The sequence below is a fragment of the Pelecanus crispus genome, chromosome 17 (assembly GCF_030463565.1).
Source record: "Pelecanus crispus isolate bPelCri1 chromosome 17, bPelCri1.pri, whole genome shotgun sequence".
Classification (NCBI taxonomy): Eukaryota; Metazoa; Chordata; class Aves; order Pelecaniformes; family Pelecanidae; genus Pelecanus; species Pelecanus crispus.
Genome location: NC_134659.1, coordinates 6,394,407 through 6,418,979, shown reverse-complemented (window position 1 = coordinate 6,418,979; position 24,573 = coordinate 6,394,407). Strand labels below are relative to the sequence as shown.

The 24,573-nt window shown below is 60.2% G+C and overlaps 1 protein-coding gene across 2 annotated transcripts; it reads left to right on the top strand.

Moving 5' to 3' along the window:
* Positions 1 to 6,810: 6,810 nt before the first annotated feature.
* Positions 6,811 to 10,204, top strand: TFEB (transcription factor EB). 2 transcript variants are annotated; one of them, XM_009489917.2, is made up of 8 exons: positions 6,811 to 7,005; positions 7,082 to 7,336; positions 7,426 to 7,506; positions 8,232 to 8,352; positions 8,539 to 8,595; positions 9,061 to 9,136; positions 9,309 to 9,456; positions 9,764 to 10,204. In XM_009489917.2, exons 1-8 carry the CDS (start codon positions 6,811 to 6,813, stop codon positions 10,202 to 10,204), a joined length of 1,374 nt encoding a protein of 457 aa, XP_009488192.2. The 2 variants fall into 2 exon arrangements, with proteins under 2 accessions (XP_009488192.2, XP_075578382.1); XM_075722267.1 differs by lacking the exon at positions 7,082 to 7,336.
* Positions 10,205 to 24,573: the final 14,369 nt, after the last annotated feature.

Sequence of the window (24,573 nt, the reverse complement as noted above, 5' to 3'; positions counted from 1 at the left end):
GGGCTTTTTGGGGTGAAGGAGAGGCTTTTTGGGGTGAAGGAGAGGCGTCGGAGCAAGGCTGTCTATTATTAACCCCGTAACGGCTGCCATGCACAGCTGGGCTCTCGTGGATATAGCTTGGCACCACCAGAACCAGGGGGCTTTTTTATGGACCCTGTTTATTCTGCCCTGGGGGTGACACCGTGACAAGGGACACCCAGCACTGGCTCTTGGCCCCCAGGGACTGATGCTTTTCCCTCTGCCGGGTCCCTGACATCTCCCCTGACATCTCCTGGGCAGTTTGGGGACCACTTTAGCCAGGGTCCCGCTGTCATACAAGACTTGTGGTAATGTTTTTACTGTGCTGGATGCCTGGGCCACTTCCAGGAGCGGTATTTAACGCATGGAAGGGAAAACATTTGGCCTCTGACCCAAGCGCCTGTTAACAACACTGCGGTCCACGTTTCTGAGATGCCGGAGCTAAAAACAGTCCTGGTGACTCAGTCTCTCGCTGGTGTTGTCAACTGACCCCAGCTTCTATTTGCCAAGTCCCTCTGCCTTCTCCTTCTCCCTTTCAGGACTGCGTGCTTGCTGCGTGGGGAAGGCGCCTCCGGCCGGGGCTGGGGTGGCTCTGGCCATCCACCTGCCTGACCCATCTCCTGCCTGACCCATCATCTCCTGCCTGACCCATCATCTCCTGCCTGACCCATCATCTCCTGCCTGACCCACCTCCTGCCTGACCCACCTCCTGCCTGTGGCGTGGGTGATGGGGAGGGCACTCTTGCTCTCTGGGGTTGGAAACGGGGCCATCTCCCCCTTTCCCACCACCCCATCCTCATCCCAGAGGGGCGGAGGCTGGATGGGACCTCTGGAGCCTCTGGTCCAGCCCCGAGCGTGGCCAACATTGGCGTTAGATCGGGGTCTCCAAGGATGGAGGTTGCTCTGATGCCTGGGTTTGGCCACCCTCGTGGTGAGGAATCCCTTCCTAATACCCCGGGCCGGACCCTGTCCCACTGCCCCTTTCTGGAGCTGCCAGCCGCGGCACCGCGTTCCTCCACGTGCCGATGAAGATGAAGGACTCTAGCCTTCTTCCCACTGGGTGCCGGTGTTACCCGACCCCTGACGCCGCGGGTACGCTGGCATGGCATAAATCACCCCTGCGGTGGCCTTGCCAAGTCAGGGCGAGCGCCCTACGGGAGAGGCCGCGGGGCCGGTCCCAGCTGCGCGGGAGCGGATGGGTGCCAGCCGCGTTGCTGGCGGGGTGGCACGGCAGCGGCTCGCCAGCCCGGACCGGGGGGGCTTCCCTGGCAGGGCAGCGGGGGAACTTGGTGCGCTCCGGGTGCACGGGGAGGTGCTGCGGTGCCCTTGTGAGACGCTGGCACACCCAGCATGGCTGCAGAGGGGATGTGGTGCACGGCGGCTTTGCATAACGGGGGCATGGGGGGGTGCCCGGCACTGTGCCAGCTGCGTGGGGTGTCACGCAGGCGTCCTTGGCATCCCCTTGGCTTTGCCATCGCCATCCTGGTTGGTCCCGGCCAGCACTGGCATCGCTGACCTGGCGAGGACAGGCTGTGGGTGCCGGAGGGACCCAGCGTGCTGCCCAGCAGCGTGCGGGGCCGGATCCGGCTGCGTAACGCTGCTGCTTGCTCTGCACCCGCTCCAGGCACGCAGAGTGCGAGGGATCCCTGCGTGCCATGTCCCCCGGAGGGACAAGGGACAGCTTTTGTCCCTCTGTGTATTTTCAGGCAGGGATGTCACCGCAGGCAGCACTGCAGCCACTCTGCCAGCAGCTCCCGAGGGGATGCGATGGGGCAGACCCAGCCTGGGCTCCAGCACCCCAGAGAGCCCGGTGGCAGCGCCTACATCTGTTTTTGCCACGCTTTTTCTCAGCTCAGTTGCTAACTCCTGTGTCGCAGTGAGAAAAGCAAGCAGGTTTGGAGGTTTTTCAAGCAGGTTTGGAGGGTTTTTGCAACTTCCCCCGCCTGCACCCCGTGTGGCTGCTGCCACATTAAAAGCAGGGTCGTGAAAATGAGGAAACGCAGGGCTGGCGCAGGAGCGGGGCTGGTCCCAGCGAGGAGCACGGAGGAGCAGCAACCTGCTGGCCCCAGCGCCTGGAGAACACCCTGGCCCCACCGTCCCACAACCAGGTAACCCCTGCGCCGTCGTCCCCCTTCCCCACGCAGCGGGGTGGCAGCGGAGCCCGTCCCCGGGCACCCGTGGGGTGGCTTTGGGGGTTCCCCGGCAGGATGGCAGCTCGGTGCCGTCAGAGCAAATCTGGGTGCAGAGCAAACACCGCCGGGGCTCCCGGCTGCCTGGACCCAGCCAGCTGCTGCCTGCCCCGAAACAGTAGTGGGTGCTTCGCCCTGCCCGGGTGGGGTGCACCGGGGTCCCTTGCTCGCCAGCCCCGCGTCCCTCCCCCCCGCACAGCATTTGAAAAAGCAAAACAAGGAAGGAAGGCTCGGTGGACGCTCGCTGCCAGAAGCAAGAAGCGGATCTGTTTTCACTTCTTTCTTCTGCCTTGCCTTTTCGCTGCTCTCTTGGTTGTCAATGAAGCGGCCCAGAGTGGCGGGTGGGTGGGCGGCACGGCCCCCACCCCGGCTCCCCTCCTTCCCCGGGGGTCCCCGCTCCTGGCTCAAGCTGCCGATTGATTTTTCCGCTCATAAACGGCCACAATCGACCGGGAAATAAACACACGCGAGGGAGTGGGACTGGGCCGGTGGCTCCTTGGTGCGATGAGTTTTGGGGGTTCTCAGCTCCGTCTCTGGGGCTGAGCGGGGGCATCGCTCCCCTCTTCTCCCTCCGGCTTTCGAAGGGGTGGGCGGCAGATGTGGTGCATTTGCGGAGTGCGTGTGGGTGCCCGTACGTTGCAGGCAGGACAGGCAGAGCGGGTGCCGCTTCCCCGCGGGCTGCCCAGGGAGGGTAACGCGATCCCCCTGTATTTCGCAGGGGCTAAATCTGGAAACTGCCTCACGGCAGTTTTTATTTCGAACCCGCACCTGGGCGCAGCGATGCGCGCGGGGAGGAGGCGGCGGGGTGCCGCGTGGGCACGGGGATGGCGGTGCGGCTCCGGGTGTTTTCTCCCTTTGGGGAGGCACTGGGTGCCCCCCGCCGGCTCTCGCAGCGGGTCCAGCGGCAGCCTGGCCCCGTGCGTTGCGGAGCAGCACCCGATGTCACTCCAGAAAGTACCGGCGGTTGCTGAGCAGCCGACCCCGTGCCACCGGCTGTCGCAGCCTGGGTTGCAGGGCTGCTGGGCTCCCCGCGGGGACGGGGGACAGCTCGGGGCTGTGCAAAGTCCTGCGGGGGACGAGCGAGGGTGACGGCAGCTCTGGGTGCCACTGGGGATCCTCCAGCTGCAGCCACCCCTGAGTGCCGCCCCGGCGCGGGGGGAGTGCGTTGGGCTCTTGATGAAATAACACCCCCAGAAGAAAAGCAAGAAAGGTCCAGAAATAACCGTGTCGCTAAATAGCAGCAGAGATGTTTTGAAGGGAGATTAATTCCCTGGCTCCGGCCCTGCGCGTTGTCCCAGCAGTGGGTCTGGTGTGCGGTGGTGGGGCACGGCCGGTGCCTGGACAGCCCCCAGGCGCTGACGGAGCCCCCCGCTCTCCAGCACCCGGGGAGGTTTTCACTCAAAGAGCTGCTCTGGCTTTAGGATGCGATCCTGCAACAAAGTGGGATTAGCTTTTCCCCCCACTCCAAGGCAGGGGCAGGGTCATGGTGTTTTTGGAGCATAGGTAGAGTTTCCTTTGGGAAATCGGTCCCTTTTCCCTGCGTTCCTGGCTCGATCCTGGGCCGGTCCTTGGGCTCTGCCGTGGAGCTGGGGGCTGCAGCCGGGGTCAGGATCAGCCCGGCTCCGTGGCTTCTCCTGCCGATGGGCAGCGATGGGCAGCGCACCCCGTGCTACGGGCAGGGGGTCAAGGACCCACCTGGGTACCGGCTGCTCCGGGCATGGAAAAGCCACCCTGTGTCCCCCCTGCCGCCGGTCCCCGCTCTTCAGACAGGAAAGGTGGAGTTGGGATGTGGAGAGCTGCCGGGGCCGTCCAGCCTTTCCCTGCTCGCTTGTGCCTTCCCACCCTTCAGCCCCTCGTCTCCCTCGCCAACCCCTTCTGGTTGCTCCATCGTCCACCCTGGGCCTCCCACCACCTTCCTCCCTCCCCTCCTCTGCTCTTCCCTCTCCGTGACCGATGGGGACGTGTCCCCAGCAGGTGCCCTGGCAGCGCCCGCCACGAAACCCAATGCCCGGGCATGCCCTGGCTGGCCGTGCTGCCCGCTCGGAGCCGGGCAAGCTGCTGCCCGTGCCCCAGGATGGACCCTCGCCGGGGTCCCCTCCCAGGCTGGGGCTGCCCCTGGCATGGGGATGGCTCCGGCTCGGTGGGAGAGCCGCTGGGTGTGCTTTTTCCGGGATGCTAACATCTTTCGCCTTCCCAGACGTGACACACATCCCGGATGGAGCCGCGTGCTTTATTTCTGCCCCCCTGGACCAAGGGATGGTGGGATGCATCCCCAGGGTGGGACACGGCCCCCGGGGTGGGGTGCCTGCACCGCGGCCGGGTCCCCATCCTTTCCCACCGCCGGCTGCCTCCCTCCCGCCCACCGGCCTCCGGCCGGGGCTGACTCAGAGCGAAAGCAGAAGCTGCTTCGTGTTTCAGGGGGCGGGGGGGGGAAGCCAAGCAGAACCAAGCAGGTTATTTTAAACCTGACCTAATTTCCCCCCTCTCCTTATCTGGCCCGGCTCTGGCCACCCTTCCCCATCCTCATCCTCGGCAGCTCCCCTTCTTGGGAGTTTCCTGAGGGAGAGGGCAGCGCTGTTGGCTCCCCCCGCCCCTGTCTCCTATAAAGGGGCAGCCGGGGGGATCCTGCAGCCGGGCAGGGTGGTGGGACTGGGGCCAGCGGGGGTGAGTGGGTGCCGTGATGTGGGTGGCTATGCCTCGGCACGCTTCACATGGCGCCGTCCTGCCCCCATGTACCAGCTGTCCTTCCTGAGAAGAGCCCGGATCCCCCCGGCTCTGCAGCGAGGCAGCTCCCTCCTCACCCTCGAAACCAGGTTTCCCCGGCGCCTGAGGTGCCAGCCGCTCCGGCTTCCTCCTCCTCCCCGTCCTGTTCCCCCACCCTGCACCATCGAGCCAGGGTCCCCGTGCAGTCACCCACGGGGCGCGCTCAGCCCTGCTGCTGCTCGCGGTGCTTTGTAGGGCCATGGGTGGCTGCTTGCTTGCAAACATGGGTGCTGACTGCAAAGTTTCCCGTGCGCGGCTTGAAATCCCTTTCCCGTTCTCCCCTGGTGCGGGAAGCCCCCCAAAACCATCTGTCTCGTGGGGCCCCAGCGCCTTTCCCCGTTCCTGCCCTGGCCGTGCCCGGGCTGCGTGGCGTGAGCTGGGTTTGCAAAGCACGGCCAGTCCCTCCATGCCGCGATGGCTCATCCCATCTCCTCGCGGCTCTTGACGGCTTTTCCTCTCACCCTGAGCTCAATATTTGGGGTTATTACGTCTCCCCTGTGCATCAGCTGTGACTTGTCCCCCTTCAGCCTTGTTTCACCCGCTGTGGGCTGTCCCCAGCATCGCTGGGTCCTTTCCCAGGGCTCTGCTGTTGCTCGTCTCCAACATCCCCCTGTGCCCTCCTCTAAGGCCGTTTGCGACAGCTGTCTTAACGAAGCTCCGATTGATAACTGTCCCAGGCTCCTCTTCTCCCATCCCCCTTTAGACGGGCCACCATGTCTAATTAATTACCTTCCTCTTGCCGTTCAATAGCTGGCTCTTGATCCATGTAATCGTATTTCTGTCCATGCTGGCTTGATTTAATTTCCCCCTTAGGATATCGCGTGGCACTGTGTATCAGATGCCTCGCCGAAACCCCGGTGTGTTGTATCCACCCTGGCCCCTTTGTCTGCGATTACACATTGTATTTAAATAGCGCAACCCTCCGGATTTGTCTGGCTATGCTGCCGCAGAGCAAACCCCGGGTGCTTGGCTCCCGCCTGTTCCCCTGGCAGCGTTTGCTTTGGGTCCTGTGCTCCGCTTCACCTCCCGCCCTGCAGATGCTGTGGTCCAGACCCCCATCCCGCACGGCATCTCCCGCATCCCCAACCCAGCCCTGTGTGGGCAACTGGAGAGCCATGGTCGTGCCCCGGAGAGCCCGGGTAGGGCAGCTCCCCTCGCCCCAGCATCCTCTCCCCGCCCTCCACGGGCCGCCGTCCCCTTTGTATGGGGGAACAAGGGCCGGTCTGTGCAGTGCGGGGGCCTCGCACGCCTCCCCCCCGCCTCTGCGCTCGCGTGCTGGCCCCGCACAGAAGCCGCGTTGTTCGTCCCGCGCTGGAGCTGAGGTTTCGGGGCAGCCGGGCTGAGGGTTAAACCCTGCCCCTAGCTCCTGGCACCCGCTGGCCTTTTCTTCCTGCTCTTCCCTTGCTTTCTCTTTCCCTTTCGCTCCGCTCCCGGGCTCTGGCTCTTCCTGGCCCGTCTTGGTTTGTTCCGGTGTTTTGGAAGTTGGTGGCTCAAGTTGGTTCAGCTCCGGCTGAACCCGGCGGTACGTGAGTCCACGCTCGCCAGGCGTGGGGCCCCAGCTGCTCCCCGCCCTCCCCGTCCCCGCACGGTGCCCCGGCTGTCCCCAGGGAGAGTGGTGGCGTGACGGGGAGCTGCGGCAGGAGGGCAGACCCGGCCGGCCGGCGTTAGGGCGATCGTCCCGGCTTAGTCACCAGCTGGTACAGGTGCTCCGGGGTGTCTGCTCCCTCCCCGTGCCTCAGTTTCCCCGCTGCAAACGAGGCTGTTCCTGATGTGCCGTGTCCTCCTCTCAGGGTCACCTCCGTGCCCGGCGGGCGCCCGCGTCCCACCCCCCCGCTGCACCATGGCGTCCCGCATCGGCCTGCGGATGGAGCTGATGAAGCAGCAAGCGCAGCAGGAGGCCGAGAGGGAGCGCATGCAGCAGCAGATGATGATGAACTACGTGCAGCAGCAGCGGATGCCGGTGGCCTCCACCCCGGCCATCAACACCCCCGTCCACTACCAGTCCCCACCGCCCGTGCCCGGAGAGGTCCTCAAGGTACAGTGCTGGGGGTGTCCCCCCTGCCGCGGGGCTCAGGGGGCCTGGGAGCTCCCTGACGTTTGTCTCCTTGCAGGTCCAGTCCTACCTGGAGAACCCCACCACGTACCACCTGCAGAAGTCGCGGGACAAGAAGGTTCAGGCTTATCTCTCCGAAACCTACGGGAACAAGTTCGCTGCCCACGTCAGCCCCGTCAGCCACTCTCCCAAGCCACCCCCGGCTGCGTCCCCCGGCGTCCGACCTGGCCACGTCATGTCCTCCTCGGCGGGCAACAGTGCGCCCAACAGCCCCATGGCCATGCTCAACATCGGCTCCAATCCCGAGCGGGAGGTGAGGAGGTGCCACCGAGCTGCTGGGGGAGGCAAAGGTGCTGGAAAGGGCAGAGAAGCCCATTGGCACCTTACGCTTTTCCCTTTCAGTTTGATGAGGTCATTGATGACATCATGCGCTTGGATGACGTTTTGGGCTATATGAACCCTGAAGTCCACATGCCCAACACGGTGAGTCTCTGATGCGCGTTCGGAAGAGATCAGACCCCGAGCTGCGGGAGGGAGGGGGTCCCGGGGGTCCCGCAGCCCTGCTTGCAGGGGCGGAGATGGCACGGAGGGGACCTGTCCTGCTGCCGCATCCCTGCAGCGATGCCCGGGTGCCAGCCCAATCCAGCCTTGTCCCGGGGACGGATGTCCCTGGGGAGCGGGGGCTGGGGGGAAGGAGGCGGCAAGATCTCCCTTCTGCAACAGAGCAAAAGGGAGAACAACTGAGCCAGTTCTTCAGCTTTTTTTCCTCTTTAATGCCAGTTGGGAGCCCTTATAAAAAGCCGGAGGGATGGGAGAGGGGTGCGGGGAGGGACCAAGCATCCACTGCAGCGCGAGGGGACGTTGGTGCCGGGAGAGGTTTCCCAGCCAGAAGCTCGCTTGGAGCGGCACTGTCTCCTGGGTCGGATCCATATGCCAGCTTGTGCCTCCCAGTGGGATTCAACCTGCCGGGCCCTTCTCGGATGTGATTCATCTGCCCTATTTTAGATGCTGGCCGTGGGAGGGGATCAGCTGCACCCTTTGAAGTCCTGTTTTCTTTGCTGCTCTGATTATAGCTGTTTTAAGGGCCCAGGAAGACAATTACACCTGCCTGGGCTACACACTCGCATCCCAGAGGCCAAGCAGCTGAGCTTGAACCCCAGTCCCGTGGCCCCGGATGGAGCTAACCCGCCCGTCCCTCTGTTTTTCAGCTGCCGATGTCCAGCAGTCACATGAACGTCTATAGCGGGGACCCCCAGGTGACGGCCTCTCTCGTAGGTGTCACCAGCAGCTCCTGCCCCGCCGACCTCACCCAGAAGAGAGAGCTGACAGGTACGTCCCTGGCCCCAGAGCCGGCAGCGATGGCGAGCACCCAAACTGGCCGGGGCTGCCCTGTCCCCATAGGTGGGGAGGGGGGGCTCTGGGGGATGCTGGGGTGCTCCGATGCCAGCCCGGGATGCTTGTGGGGCGAGATGCAGCCTTGTTGCCTCCGGGTGACGTTGTGGGTCTCCATTGCAGATGCCGAGAGCCGAGCCCTGGCGAAAGAGCGCCAGAAGAAAGACAATCACAACCTGAGTGAGTTTGGCGCTGGCTGCCTGCGGGTGGCACAGCTTTCCCTCTCCCACGCCTGCAGGCGTTTCCCCATCGCTCTCCATCCTCGTTCCCCTCTGTCGGAGCCAGGTCCCTCTTCCCATCCCATCTCGCCCTCAGGAAATACCCCCACAGCCCCCTGCCATGGCTCCCTCTTTCCCGGCTCTGCAAAATGTCTGTGGTGCAGGAGACACCCCGTTGTCCTTCTCGGCAGCACCGGGGGAAGGTCAGAGCAGCCGGGGCGACAGACAGGAGCAAGGTGCCAAAGGGTTGGCCCTAGAAGTTTCTCATTCTGAGCCCCCCAGCTCTGGAGGGTCTGGCTGGGGCACAACGGTGGCTCCCGGCCCCGCGAGCTGGGAACAGCAGCGTGGCCAGTGGGGTCTGCGGGACATGGAGCCTCTCCTGCTCTTGCTGCTTCCTCACCGCCTTCTCTCTCTTCTCGCCCTGCAGTCGAGAGGCGGCGAAGGTTTAACATCAACGACCGCATCAAAGAGTTGGGGATGCTGATCCCCAAGGCCAATGACCTGTACGTATCTGTGGTTTCTGCGGGGCTGGGATAACTGCGGGTCTCGTGGGCTGGCTTGATGCTCGGCCCCATGGCAGGCAACACTTGGAGAGGGGCTTTTTGGTGGAGCAGGGGTGAGGGGACATGTTGCTGGCGTGCAGGTGGCAATCTCTTTTTCCATCCTGCGCGGCAGAGACGTGCGCTGGAACAAAGGGACGATCCTGAAGGCGTCTGTGGACTACATCAAGAGGATGCAGAAGGACTTGCAGAGGTCACGAGACCTGGAGAATCACTCACGGCGTCTGGAGATGACAAATAAGCAGCTGCTGCTCCGCATCCAGGTGAGCTTTCCTGTGCTTTTCCCTCCCTCCGCTCTACTCCAGCCCGGTGAGCAGCTCCCTGCTTCCCCACCGAGGGGGCGGGTAGGGGCTCTCCTCCCTCTCATGGCTGTCAAGTCACTGGGAACAAAGTCTTCAGACAAACCAGACGTCTTTGCATGGGTCACCATTTTCCACCCTTCAGCTCTTCCACGGGCTCCTTCCCTGTGAGCTTCTTGGTCCCTCTGTCCCTGCCGCCTCCGTGGGTGCCCATGTGCTGTCCCCCCGCGTGTGACGTCCCCCCCACAGACCTCCCGTGCTCTGTTGGCAGGAGCTGGAGATGCAGGCACGCGTCCACGGGCTGCCCACCTCCTCGCCCTCGGGCGTCAACGTGGCCGAGCTGGCTCAGCAAGTGGTCAAGCAAGAAGCCAGCGGGGACGAGGGGACGCTGGAGCCACTGCTGCCACCCCCAGACCCTGAGTCACAGCCGCAGCCGGCCCTGCCTCTGCCACCCCAGTCCCCCTACCACCAGCTGGACTTTACCCACAGCCTGAGCTTCGACGACGGCTCCCGGGGCTTCCCAGACAGCCTGGAGCCCGGCCACAGCGCTTCCTTCCCATCCCTATCCAAGAAGGAGCTGGACTTGATGCTGATGCAGGACACCATGCTGCCTCTGGCCTCTGACCCCCTGTTCTCGGCCATGTCCCCGGAGGCCTCCAAGGCCAGCAGTCGCCGGAGCAGCTTCAGCATGGAGGATGCAGAAATGCTGTGACGAGGAGCTGCTCCGACGCTGGGGGCGAGGACTGGACCTTCAGGTTTGGTTAGTGAAGTTACAGGGCACTCTTCTCGCAGGAGGAGCCCGTCCTGCCGCGCACTTGAATCTACGTAGGAGTACCTTTTCTCTATGCAACGGGGGTCTCGGATCAAGGCTCGCCGGGTACTGCTGTGTCTTTCGCAAGCTTTTTTTTGCCAGGAGCTGGAGCAGACCTTCTTGGCTTGCCGTGGCGTTGGCCTGACTGCAGATTCCCCAGCCTGGGGTTGTGATCTTGGCTGCTTTGCCTTTCAGTGAAACCCTCCCGGACTGTCCCCCTTCCCCAGGGCGCTGGCCCGGAGCCGGAGCGGGCAGGAGCCATCGAGTCCCTGCGAGGAGAGGAGAGGGACGACGCTCAGAGCTTTTTGTCTGGCTTGCTGCCTCCTTGCCACCCCGCTCCGGGAGCCCACATCCCCAGGGTGTCTTCCCCAGCAGTGGCCTCCGAGCCCCACGGATGCTTCACAGTGCCACATCCTTCACGGTTCCTCCTTCCTCGGAGCACCCGCTGCCTCTCCGGGTTGCAGGGCTGGAGGGAGAAGAGGTGCTTAATTGGAGCAAGTTAATTCACGGGGCACTGGGGGTGTTGTCCGAATGAGCTGGGTCTGAGGCTACGAATTGGGGTGGATGTTGAGGGCTTCCGAAATGGCTGGGACGGGGTGTTTGATGCTTGGTCAGCCCCCGGCTATGACCCCCACCTTGCAGGGGGACCCCTCTTTGGGGTTTGGCAGCACTCACCACCCCAAAACCTCGCTGGCCTCTGGACAAGAGACCTCCAGCCTCCCTCGAGGCACCCCCACAGGGGTGCCTCTGCCCCGTAATGCCAAGCTGTGGCTCTTCAGGTAGAAGGATAAAGGGGTTTTACACTTTTTTTTTGGGGATACTTGTTGAAAGCAGATGTCCTGCCCCACACCTGGGTGTGGAGGTTCAAGCTCTGGCCAGGGACCAGGGGACAGTTTGTACCAATTGCCAAACGTAAGCTGCCGCTCTCTGCCTTTGGCCCCCGGGGTTTATTTCTCTTCCAGCGTCGCCAGCTCGTTCCCCAGCCGGGATGGCTCGGTGACGGGGAGCTGCTTTGGGCTCTGCATCATCTTCTGCCTCCTCAGCCTGGCTGGTGGTGGGGAAGGAGCTGCGCAGGGCAGGGGGATGCTGTTCCCAGGGAAAATACTGCACAAATTTGTTGTAAAGCCTGAAGGGGAGCACGGGGAAGGCTGGGGAGCGGAGACCCCTTAGTGGTCCCACGCTATAGCACTGCATCCCCACCCCGGGCCGTGGGAGCTGTGGCTGGGTGTACGGGAGCCCGTGCGGGGATGGGGGTCACTGGGTGCACCCTGTCCTGGACCAAGGGTGGGGGATATCACGGGACTGGGACTGTGAGGGGAGAGCCCAGCCAGGAAGGGACAGGCTTGCTCCGTCATCGTGGCTGGATTTGGGATTGTGAGGTGGGGGACAGCCCCGGTGCACCCCCGGGGAGGTGCCTGTCAGACGTGAGGGTGTGAGGAAGTGCAGAAGGTGGGGAGGAGAGGGGGAAAGGAAGAGGGAGGACACGGTGGAGGTGTCCTGGAGCGGCGGAGGTGTCCTGGAGCGCTGGGGCAGGGCAGGGTCTGGCTGCTGCCCTGCAGGGGTGCAGGGAAGGGAGCGGAGGGGACCTCGGGGCGCCGGGCGAGGGGCACCGGGACATGCGCTGGCGGGTTTGGGGCTGCTTCGCCCCGCATGTTCACAGGAGGCCTTGGCATCCTTCACGCGCTGCCATTAGCGCCTGTAAGGAGAATCATCCCCCCTGGCAGGGCGGCGGCACTCCATACGCCGTGCCGAGTACCTACAGACGTGGGTGATCTGCGGGTCTGCGGGCACCGAAGGGTCTGCACAGGTGCTTCAGGGTGGGCGTACGAGATCCCCGCTCGCTTGGGGTTGTCGTGGCCGTAGGGCCCTCGCTGGTACGCGGCACGTGCGGGGCTGGCTGGGGTGCGTGCCTGCTCCGTGCCCCGCTCCTGGCGCCGGCGGGCAGAGGACCGGCCGCTGCTCCGCACGAGACGCGTCATCTCCCCCGGCCGTGAGTAAACCGTTGTGGATTTTTTTTTTAAAAAAAAATCTTTTGGGTTTTTTTTTGTTTGTTTTACTTTTCTTTTTTTTAATGCACTGTGCTCTGATTAAAAAATTTTACTACTGTTTTATAAATAAATGTATAAAAGAATGAACTGGAATGGAAGAAGAATCATTAAAATATATTTATTTACAACAACTTGGAGTGTTGCAGCGTGGGCTGTTTCTTCGCATCCTGGAGGAGGGAGGGTCGCGGAGCTCAAAGCACCCAGAGCCGCTTTCCCCCAGCAATGCCAAGGCCGTGCCCGAAGGTCAGGCTGCAGCAGCACCCCCGTCTCGCAGGGGAGCTGCCCTGGATTTGGGGGGGGCTGCTTGGGGGCTGGTTTTTTTTTTTTTTTTTCAGGAAAGCCTGGCTCAGTTCGAGGGGGGAAGCACTGATGTTGCTGGCATTCAGCCAGTCCCAGGGTGGTTTGGGGTTTTCAGGGTGTCCCCCCCCCAACCTGTCCCTCCGGGTGCCAGCCCCGCAGCCGGGTGCTTCGGGGAGGTCTGCGGCTCCCGGTGCTGAGCACAGCTGGGACTGGTGAGGTGCTGACCCATCTGCTGATTGCTTAATTGGAACCAGGCTTGGCCCCTTAATTAATAATAGTCACAAGGCCCCAGAGAGCAGGGCTGGAAGGAGCTGTGTCCCTGGGGCTGAGTGTGGTGCTGGGAGTGGGGCAGGTTTGTGCTGGCTGTCCCGCTCTGTGCTGGCTGGGAGCAATGGCAGAGCTGTCCCGGGAGCTCAGGTGTGTTTCCTACCTGTTGGGTGGTCCCTGGAGCAGGCCTGGTGCTGGCAGGGGGCTTTGCTGCTCCCTCCTCGCTGCTGGGGCTGGCTTAGCATCACCCCTGGGTGCTGCAAAACCCCTCTGGGGGCCCGGACCCCTGGTACAGGCAGGCTTTGGGGAAGGGTGTTCCCCACCTGTTTGTGGAGCTGCTGCAGGCTGGGGATCCTCCTGCCTGGTGCAAGCAAGGGGAAGAAAATAGGCTTGCAAAGTCTCCTGCTGCCCTGCCAGACTGGGCAGGGGGCTGAGCCCGTGCCTGGCAAAACTCATCACACGCCACGTTCGCAGACCCCGGCGCGCTCCTCTGTGTGCGGAGCCACGTGCCAGGTTCCTGCCGCCCCCTGCTCCCCTCTGTGATGGTGTTAAACACACGCAGACAAGGAAAAGGGGGGAAAAAAAAAAAGAAAATCTGCCTTAAAATAGACTTCCCAGGATGGAAAAATCACAGGGGCTAATCTTGGAAACTTTATTAAAAGAAGAAGGAAGGAAAAGAAGAGAGTGAGGAGGCTGGGGGGGGGAGAGAAAGAGTAAGTAGTTTCAGACACTTAAAAAAAAAAAAATCCCTGATTTGATTTATCTGGGGAGTGTGAACACTAAATAGAGAACAACGCCTGAAGTGTGAATTATTTCCTATATTAACACAGAGAAAAACTGATAGCCTTTTCATGTCAAGAGAATAGCGTGGAGGGGAGGGAGAGGGGAGAATGACATTGTTCAATCTCCAGGTTTGCTCACTCTTTATCAGGCTGAGATCAAAATTTATTCCCAGGATGAGGCCTGCGGCCCGGCTGAGGCCCTAGAGATTTTTAAGGGCCTAATTAAGAAAACAGGATGAAAATGGCGAAATAAGAGGGCAATTTACTTCTTGCAGAATAGGGAGATCAAATCAACTTATGAGCAATTAATGTGCACAAGGAAAGAATAAAGGGATGCCGGGATATGGTAGAGGGCCTCATTTTAATGACATGCTCTGGTGTTGGCATAGAGGATTACTCTGAAGGTCAGATGTAGATTGAAACGACCTTGCAGATTCTTAACCCTCCTTCCAATTAACAGAACCAACTCAGAAATGCAAAAGACCCTGGCTTGGAGCACTGTCATCCCTTTATGTTCAGAAGGGGGGGGGGGAAAGAATTATAAAGGAGAGAGAGGACGAAAGGGGGTTTCCTTTGCTTAAACAGCAGCTGCTGGAGAGGGGAGCTGGGGCAGGCGGCAGAGAAGGGCTCTTAATTACAGTCTGTGAGCCACCCACGGAAAAAAAAAAAAAAAAAATCGGTGTCAGGGCTCCAAGTGGGCTATAAAAGGGAGGGAGCGCTGGCTGGGGCTGCAGGTGCGACGAGCTGCGGCCGGGCTCTGCCTGCGGAGCTGGGCAGAGCGGGGGGACGGGGACCGGGACCGGGCGGCGGGGTCACCGCCGCTCCTGGCATCGCAGCGGGGGGGTTTGGGGGGGCTGCACCCGGGGGGGGGGGTCCTCGCCTCTGTGGCCCCCACCCGTGACACGCTCTCTCGGCGGGGCCGCTGCTCTCGCGCAGCCCGCGGCCCTCTCCCCCCCTGCCCCACGCAAGGCTGCGGCTTTTCGTGCGGGGGGAGGCGAAGGGCGGCGCTGCCGGCGGCCGCTCCCCGTGGGCCGCGGCCTGCGTGGACGGGAGAGCTGGGCGCGTTGGCGCGGCGAGGGGCGGCGGCAGCCGCGGGGCTGCAGCGGGGCCGAGCAGCCGCCAGAGAGAGCCAGGCGGCTACCGGAGAGCCACCAGAGAGAGCCAGGCGGCTACCGGAGAGCATGCAGGCCGAGTAGCCACCGGAGAGAGCCAGGCGGCTACCGGGCAGCAGGGGCCGCAGCGGGGCCGAGCAGCCACCGGAGAGAGCCAGGCGGCTACCGGGGAGCCACCAGAGAGAGCCAGGCGGCTACCGGGGAGCCACCAGAGAGAGCCAGGCGGCTACCGGAGAGCCACCAGAGAGAGCCAGGCGGCTACCGGAGAGCATGCAGGCCGAGCAGCCACCGGAGAGAGCCAGGCGGCTACCGGGCAGCAGGGGCCGCAGCGGGGCCGAGCAGCCACCGGAGAGAGCCAGGCGGCTACCGGGGAGCCACCAGAGAGAGCCAGGCGGCTACCAGAGAGCCACCAGAGAGAGCCAGGCGGCTACCGGAGAGCAGGAGCCGCAGCGGGGCCGAGCAGCCACCGGAGAGAGCCAGGCGGCTACCGGAGAGCAGGAGCCGCAGCGGGGCCGAGCAGCCACCGGAGAGAGCCAGGCGGCTACCGGAGAGCCCGGGGCTCTCGGCACTCTCAGCTTGCGCCCTCAGCACAGGACATGGAGCTGCTGGAGCGGGGCCAGAGGAGGCCACAGAAATGCCCCGAGGGCTGGAGCCCCTCTGCTGCGGGGCCAGGCTGGGGGAGCTGGGGGTGCTCAGCCTGGAGAGGAGGGGGCTGCGGGGAGGCCTGAGTGCGGCCTGGCAGTGCTGAGAGGGGCCCATAGGAAGGATGGGGGCAAGCTTTTTAGCAAGGCCTGTTGTGACAGGACAAGGAATAATGGGTTTAAACTAAAGAAGAGTAGATTTAGACTGGCTATAAGGAAGAAATGTTTTACAGTGAGGGAGGTGAGGCACTGGCACAGGTTGCCCAGAGAGGCGGTGGATGCCCCATCCCTGGAAACATCCCAGGCCAGGTTGGACGGGGCTGTGAGCACCCTGGGCTGGTTAAAGCTGTCCCTGTCACTGCAGGAGTTGGGCTGGGTGGGCTCTAAAGGGCCGTTCCCACCCAAAGCATTCTGTGATTCCATGAAAAGACCTTTAAGATCATCAAGTCCAACCTTAACTCAGCATGTTGCACTGGGCTGATGCCCTGTGTGAGCAAGAGCATCTCACGCTTCTGCTCTCAGCCTGCTGCCAGGGTCCCCTTGCCAGGGCCACTGCCCCGTCTCCCTCTTTGCATTGGCTTAGATAAACCTAGGAGGCTCAAAACCAAACCGGCTGGCAGGCAGAGGCGCTGAGCAGCTGCTGCTCTCTGCAGGCCGTGTGCTCAGCACCTCTGACAAAACAACTTGCTGAGTTTTTTATCTCCCTGTGCATAAAGTGCCAGTAAAAGCTGGAGAAAGGGAGAGCCCCTGGCAGAGGCTGGGTGGTGACCTGGGCTGGAGCAGAGCAGACGGGCTGCAGGCAGGGGCTGTGCGAGCAGGGGTGACGAACACAGGGCAAGAGACTGGGACAGGATGGGAGCCCTCTGACGTGCGGTGCCAGGAGATGGAGCCGTGGGTACCGTGCTCTCCAGGAGGACGCAGCCGTGTCTCCTTGGGCTGCTCCGTGCAAAAGGTGTTAGGGCCAGGTTTGGTTCTGTTGGGTTTTTGTCAGACTGGACTTGTCTGAAGACAGAGATCTGTGTAATGAGAGCTGTAACTTCCCCAGCACCACCCCTTAGGTACTGCTGTATAGCCATGTCTCCAATCCACCTCGCAAATGCTGTCGGCAAGTTGTTTCTCAAGTCCCAGAGAACTTTCTACAAAAAGTTTTCTTGGGGAGGGGGGAAAAAAAAACTTTAATAAAACATAAGATGGGCTTGATCCTGAAGCAAGAAGGAACGAACGCTAGCCACCCCAGCCCTTGGCACCTCTGGAGCGAGATGCTCACCCAATCAAGGCAACCCTTCCCCGGAGACCAGAGCGAAGAGCAGTGCAGAGGCAGCAAGAGGAGTGGGAGGTGGCTCGAGGGGCTTCCTCTGCTCCACTGCCAGCCTTGGGCTCCCTGGGCCTGAGGCGTCCCTGCACGGCTCTGTGGCATCCCCGGTGTGGGACCGACCAGACCTGCAATCTGGAAGCCATCCCGTCTCGGTGCTGGGCTGTTGCTGAGTTTTCCTTCTCCCCTGTCTCCCTTCATTTCCTTTCTGGCGCTCGCCTTGGCTACTCCTGCTGCTCCTTCCCCACCTGAAGCCCTAATCCTCCGCCGGTGACGTCGGGGGTTGTTGTGGCAACAGTTGGGATGAGGTCAGGAGGAAGGGATGGCTTTTTCAGGTGGGGGAATAGGCAGCACGGCTGCCTTGGCTTTGAGAAACTGAAGCAGCTCTTTGCAAGTAAATCTTTGCATGTAATAAAGAGGGAGAGACAGGAAAACCTCTGATGCTTCTCCAGAAATCACTTCCAAAGAGAAGGGGCTAGGTTGGTCCCTGGGTGAGTCCCTGGCTTGGAAGGGTTACTCCCTGGATGCATTTGGCCTGTTGTTTTTCCATCAGCAGCTTTTTAAAGCTATGGGGTTGGGAGCCCTTTGGGCCGTGCGTGGAGCCCTCGCAGACAGTTTAATGGCTGTTAGGATTTCTGGTGCCTCGGCAGGAGCGGCCGTGTGCTGTAAACCAAAGGGTCAGGAGAGCTGGGGTTGAAGGACGGTGGCTTGCTGGTTGTGAAGAGGGGTGGAAGTGTGCCGGAAAAAAGCCCTGGGAAGAGGAAAATGAGGTGCAGGTAGAAAGCTGCTCTGACATGGAGAAGGTCTGTGCCTCAGTTTCCCCACCACCCAGGTGAGGATGCAAAGGCTGACACGGGGGAGGTGACCTGGCCCTTGCCACTGAGCCCCTGTGCTGCAGGCAGCAGCTCGTGCAGAGCTCTGCTGCCTGAGCAGCGCCTTCCTAGTGGGATGCAAACTCTCCAGGCTCAAGCCCCATGGAGCAAAACCCCAGCTCCCGGCTGGCTGTGTACGACCCGGCATGCCAGCTTTGGCTGGGACAAGCTGGGGTGCTGGGAGAGGCTGAGCTCTGCCTCGCGAGCGGTGGGTAGAGCGGCAGGAATCTGCACCCCCAAGTCTCGGCCGGAGGCAAAGGGCCCTGCTCCACCGGCCATAGCAGGGCTGGGACTTCTGCCAGGAGGAGCTTTGGCCCGGGATGCTCGATAGACTTGACAGCAGCTGCCCAGCTGGATTTTCCATGCCTGACACTGAATTTACAGTGCTGGATGCTGGAGCAGTTGCTGGCTGGCTTGTCGTTCAAGCGTGGTCTTGCTGAGATCAGAGCAGCAGAGCCCTCTCCCTGCAACCAGAAAAGGGGACGGCAGGCACCTGGAATGAAAAGAGCAGTGGCTGCAGCAACAGAAACCCAGGGAGCAGCAGTCCTGGGGCCCATGGAGGTGCTGGGACCCCAGGAAGGGCCAGGCTGAGATGAGCAGTGCCCCATTTGTCCCGGTGTTTAGAAACACCTCTGGAAATCCGGTCCTCTTGCGCTAGTTGTGCCACACAGACACCCCAAAGAGACCACCATGGACGTGCTGGGACCCCTTCTCCCAAGTAGCTGCACCCCAAAGTGCTCGGCAGCTTGCTTTCCCAAGGATTCTCCACCTGGGAGCCACCCTGCATCCTGGTCCTGGGATTTTCCTCCCAGCTGGGGACCACAGGGACCTTGGGGATGTGGGATTCCTCGTCCCGAGCCGCTTCGGGGTCCCACTGTGGGTTTATCCATCTCCCAGGCCACCGTGGAGTCCTTTTACCTCTTCCCCCACACTCCAGAGCTGGTTTAATCAGCTCATAGTTTTCATTTCGTGCCTTTCTCTCTCTCCTTTTTTGAGGGGGCAGTGAAATTTATACAATATTTAAGCAGCATAGTGGAGTCCTGGAAGATATTATTAATGTAAAAGGGACAGGCTGGAAATGCACTTGAACCTGGTTACAATTAGAGGGTGATTTTTCTAAAGGTCAATGAATTCAGATAATATCCACAGGGGGGAAAAGAAATTTAATACCTTTTTAGTGAATTAATTAATTATAATATTATATCGGCTTGGGGTTCTTTTCCAGAGTGATTAAGGGAACGATCTGTCTTTGGAGAGGCTGGGGGAAGTCAGTGAGTGAACGAAAGACTGACAGAGGGAAGGGAGAGAGGGGGAGAGCTGGGGAGAGTTTAATGGGAGAATAATGGAGCCTTTTCTTTCCTTTAAAAACTTACTGTATTTCCAGGCCACATGATCCCTGCCTGCTGGGTCCAGACCCTTTCCTTGCAGCCTCCCCAGAGGCCGTTGGAGGGATTATTTTGTATTTTTACCTTTCCAAAGCCTCTTTGGATGATGCTTTAGCATCTCGAATGCCGGACACGGTGCAGGGGTGGCCAGACCCTCTGTGGCAACCCCATCCCTGGTGCCACCAGCACCGTGTCCCAGGGCTGGCAAAGGGGCTCTTGCAGGGTCTGTGCGTGGGGGCACGGTGTCCCCAGGAGCCACCGAGCGCTGTGGCCTTGGCACGGTGCTGCTCCCGGCCCCGGGGAGCCCTGCGGCCCCAGCCCTCAGCGGCGTTGGTTTATCTGCAGCCCGAACTGAGGCTGGAATTTACACTCTCTGCTAATCCAGCCAGCCCCAGAAATTAATTACAGTCTTGTACATTAAAAATTAACATAACCTTTCTGGTTATATGTTCTTATAGCACAGAAGTGGGCTGGAGTCCCTCAGCTGCCTGTAATTGGAGCTGCTTTTCTTCTAATTCTCCCCCCCGCCCCCCACCCCTGTTTTTTAAAGATGTGGACATTTGAACTCATTAATCTTGTAGCCTGGTAGCTGGTAAAGTTTAAGAGGTTTGTAATTGTGTTTGGTCCTGGCAGAGTTTGCAGGGGAGGCAGGGAGAGGAGGTGTCTCTCCTTTGTTGCCGAGGTTTTAGCAAGCACCCGTGGGCTGGGAGGGAAGGGGTGCCCATGGCCACCCTTGCAGGGGCATCTCCTGGCATGGGCAGGGCAAGTGCAAGGAGGTTATCGGGGCTTGGCTGCGGGGGAGATGGGCTGGAAGGACTTTGGCAGAAGTTGCTCTATGATACCCCATGTGCCCTGTGCAGATGCAGTTCCAACAGCTGCTTTTACTCTAGAATAAAAGCACCCTTTTCGTGGGAGGCTGTAGCACATTTCTACTCTTCTGCTGAGCCGCAGGCTGCAAACCTTCTGGCCCAGAGGGTCCAATTGGGATAGATATGAAGCTGGACAGCCGGGGGGGTGACCTGGGCTCCGGGGGCTGAGCTGAGCCCCGTGGACTGAGCACTCCCACCGCTCTTCTCGCCGCTCAGCTGATGAGTGATAACATATGGAGTGGTGGTAATGGGATTGCTTGAGACAGTTTCTATCTGCCGTTAATGTGCTTCTAAAGCAAAGCGTGCGTCACAGGCACAAAGAGCATCCTTACGTAGGGATTTGCTCGCTGCAGCATCACATGCCTGGGTTTCTGTCCCTCTGGTCTCTTCATTCCATCCCCGGAGCTGGGGCTGGAGCCCTCTGCCCGACCTCCCCCTGGGTGGCTGGCAGAGATCTCCCGGCAGAACCCGGCCAGTGCCGAGCCCTGGGCGATGCTGCTGTGTCAGGGCAGTCTCCTGAGGAAGGGGATTCGGAAGGACCGAGTTGTGATGCTGGGCTGTGCTGGTGGCTCAAAACTCAGGGTCTGCTGTATGCCGTGCCCTGGCAGGATCTGGCACTGCCCCTCTTCTCCCACTCCTCCCGGGGAAGCATTCATCCCTCAGCAGGCTCCCTCCTCCTCCTCCATCGCCTCCAATGGGGCAGAGCACTCGCCAGGCCCTTGGGCACATCTTCTCTTCCCTCCTTCTCTATCTCTCCTTAAAACCCCACCATCTTTTATCAAACCAGCCCTTTCATTTCTCTTTCCTCCCCCCTCCAACACCACCACCTCCCTCCCACCACCTCCCTCAGCCAGCCAGCGACTGTTGGAGAGAGCCAGCTCGCTCCCATTGTGCTATCTTTGGGTCCTAAATTAAAATTTATGACATCTTGAAATGAGCAGTGAGGGTAATTTTGCTTCTGAGCGAAGATGCTAATGAGTCCCCTTAATGGCGTGAATAAGGAGTTGACGGGTCGTGTGTCACTTTGCGCAGACCGTGCTGGTGGTGTAATGGCCGCAGTAAGTGTCTGTAATTATACCCTGTCTTGCTGTATTTTGGCAGCCGTTGTGGGAGAGCAGGCGGCTCAGCTGCGTACAAGGCAGGGGGGAGGGAGAAGGGAAGGAGGGGAGAAAAATCCCAGCACCTCCTGTGCTTCCTTCGTGCTCCTCGTCCCTCCATCTGTGCAGCTCTGGAGTGGTGGCTTTGCTCCGGCTGGGAGGTGGGTTTGCTGCGGCTGCTTTGAGGATGAGCTGCTCCATCTCCTTTTCCCCTCTTTAAAACAAGGTGATAAACCCACATGTCCCCCTCCGCCTCGTTACAGCCGGGGCTGTGGCAGCGTGCCCAGGGCGGGACAGCAAAGACCTGTTGGACCCGAGCGCGTGGGACAGCCCTGCTCAAAGCCACGGGGCGATACGGGGTCCGTCCTCACCAGCCCCCGAAATGCAAGGGCCTGGGGAGCTGATGGGGGTCCCCTCCTGTGGCTGGCACTGAGAGCCCCCCAGCTATTGGACTCCAATGCTGTCCTGGTCTTTCCTTCCTTTCCATCTGATTTCATCTGTGGGGGATTGTCCTGACCCTATTTTAGTCCCTTAGGGGTTTTTCAGCTTTTCAACGTACTGCTGAAAGCTTCCCGCAGAGAGACAATTAGTATAGAGGCAAGAAATCAGCCCTGGTTGCTCCCTGGGGTGTAAAACCAACTGCGGTCGCCTGGGCAGGAGCCAAACCCTCCGGTGTGGTGGGGAAAAAGTCCCCTCCCAGTGATGCTCCATGCCAGCACCTTTGGGCTCCAGCCTGGTCCCTTGGCCTGGCACAAGAAGCTGTGCCTGGGGATTTGGCCAAGCAGGACAAGGTTTTCCCATCCTGGAAAGCTCCATCGGGAGCTGCCATTTCCAGGAGTCATTTTGCAGTCAAGCTCTGTGCACGTACGTTTGGGGCTCAGCGTCACGTCCCGAGCAAGGTTTTGCTCAACTGCAGCGCTCGGAGGACTGGGCATTGCTTCAAAAAGCACAAACCTGAAGGTTTTTATCTGCCCAAGGAGATTATTCTGTGGAGCACCTCACTCCCAAGCCTCGTTGAGACCATAAACCTTCCAGTCTGTGCTCGACTTGTTCATTTCTTGGCAATACCTGCTCAGCAAGGGGTGGGATGGTCGGTGAAAATGCCAAAGCTCCAGATGTCTGTGTGGCTGATGGGGCTGTTGGGTGAGGGCTCCTGCTCTGAAGCTCTTTGGGAACGGTTGGTGCTTGGTGCAGCAACCCGGTCCATGCCCAAGCCAGGCATGTGTTCCCACAAGTGCATAAAATTAATTTGTAAGACCCAAAATATGTGGCAACGAGCTTCCTGAGCGAGCCAGGCTTTCATTTGCAAGCACTGGTGACGTGTGTGGCTTTGGAGGAGTTTGCAAGCCCCGAGGTTTGCATGTGTGCGTGCGCTCAGGGGGTGGATTTACACATGGGAAAGTGCTCGGGGAGAGGGCAAGGGTCTGCTGGAGGAGAATGTGACAAACGACAGCTCCTGTGCCTGGCACGGGATGGCTCCCAGGGGCGCGTGGAAGCCAGCTGTGAGTTTTGGGAAGCTGTCTCCCCTCCCAGCTGCTGTCATGGCACATCCGAACTTGCTCTCTGCGAGCAGCCCCGCGCCTTCCAGTTGAAAAATAGCGAGCGGCTGGCTCTTTTCCTCGCGTCTCTGGGCTTGGGAGCCTTCGAGCTGCTTGCAGAGGATGATTTACAAACTGCAGAGAGCTTCCCTGGTTTGTTTGTGTAGGTGGGTTTTTGGTTTTGTGTCTCTTGAAGCCTTGAGAGCCCTCGACATATTTCTTCCTTTCCTCCTCCTGCCTCAGCCTACACCCTTCCTGACGTGAGAAATTCCTGGGCGATCCCAAGCCAGGAGCACCGTGGGCAGCCGCGGGACCCCTTGCCAGGGCCCAGCCCAGACCGAGGGAGGTTTTTCTCTACGCTGTAGAGATGCTGCTTATAATGGGTGTTGGGGTGGAAATTATTCACTCTGGCTCTCCCCATCCTTCCTTCATGTATCCTCCTTGCTCTGCCATCACCAGCCACCGCCTTCAGCTCCCTGGGGCTTTTTGGGACCCTTTTCTGTCCCATGTTTGTGGCAGGAGGGGCTGGAGCTCGGTGAAGCGGCAGCTTTGGGCACAGCCCCATTGAGCAGCACAGCCAGCACTGGTCTGAGGTGTCTGAGGACCTGGGGGTGTTGGTCGACAGCGGCTGAACATGAGCCAGCAGTGTGCCCAGGTGGCCAAGGCGGCCAACAGCATCCTGGCTTGTGTCAGGAATGGTGTGGCCAGCAGGAGCAGGGCAGGGATCGTCCCCCTGTACTCGGCACTGGTGAGGCTGCACCTTGAATGCTGTGTCCAGTTTTGGGCCCCTCAGTCCAAAAAGGGCATTGGGGTGCTGGAGCGTGTCCAGAGAAGGGCAACGGAGCTGGGGAAGGGTCTGGAGCACAGGGCTGGTGGGGAGTGGGTGAGGGAGCTGGGGGTGTTCAGCCTGGAGAAGAGGAGGCTGAGGGGAGACCTGATCGCTCTGCAGCTCCTGACAGGAGGGGGCAGGGAGGGGGGTGTTGGGCTCTTCTCCCAGGTAACAAGAGGAGAGGAAATGGGCTCAAGCTGTGTCAGGGGAGGTTTAGATTGGATATTAGGACAAATTTCTTCATGGAAGGAGTGGTCAAGCATTGGAACAGGCTGCCCAGAGAGGTGGTGGAGTCCCCATCCTTGGAGGTGTTCAAAAAACGAGCTGACGTGGCACTTTGGGACATGGTTTAGTGGGCATGGGGGTGTTGGGTTAATTGTTGGAATGATGATCTTAGAGGTCCTTTCCAACCTTAATGATTCCTAGTTTTTACTTTTATTAAAAATAATCCAGCCACCAAACCAGGAAACATGAAATTATGACTCTACCCTTAATTGGTTTAGTGATGGACTTGGTAGTGTTAGGCTAATGGTTGGACTGGATGATCTTAAAGGTCTTTTCCAACCTAAATGATTCTACGATTCTATGATCTTTGGAGATAGCAGGGATAATTATGACAGTAAAAGCATTTGGGTGCAAAGAATATTACCACTGTGGGTGTTGCATGCTTGCCTTTAGAAGAGCCCGGGAGCTCCTTGGAGGCAAGGAAGCTGCCTGTGCATGGACTTGGGCAACACAGGGTTGTCCAGAGCAGCAGCACTGGGGTCCTGCAGGTGCTGGTGTTGCTGGCTCTGTGATGGGTGGCCCAGGCAAGCGAGGCTTCACGCCCGCATGGCCCAACCCCGGGGATGCCGGTGGCCGACGTAAGCCCTGTCCCGATGGGAAGCAAAGCTCTGCCATGTCAGCAGCATGGGCTGCTTGCAGAATCAATACGAGCGTCTGGTACAGAGACGCACGCAGCAGCGTTTTAGAGGACAATATCAATAAACTCAGGAGAGCTGTTAGCAGGCTCCGATGAGGGCTGGCAAGCAGGCGCTCCCCGTGTTGGGGAGATCATGACCATTGAAATATTGAAGTACTTGCATATAAACTGTGCTTTCAAGTATTTTTGACAAGGGTACTAATTAAATCTTAATTGACACTGCACTAATTAGCTTCTTAATTACATGGAACCACATAATTAGCAGCACACTCTGTGCTAATTGTTAATTAGGAAAA

What these genes read in the sequence shown, in the direction of transcription:
- TFEB (XM_009489917.2), top strand. Translation starts at nt 6,811, where the DNA reads ATGGCGTCCCGCATCGGCCTGCGGATGGAGCTGATGAAGCAGCAAGCG. An exon ending in GAAAGACAATCACAACCTGA is followed by an intron (nt 8,596 to 9,060) that starts GTGAGTTTGGCG and finishes CTCGCCCTGCAG; the next exon opens with TCGAGAGGCGGCGAAGGTTT. An exon ending in AGCTGCTGCTCCGCATCCAG is followed by an intron (nt 9,457 to 9,763) that starts GTGAGCTTTCCT and finishes CTCTGTTGGCAG; the next exon opens with GAGCTGGAGATGCAGGCACG.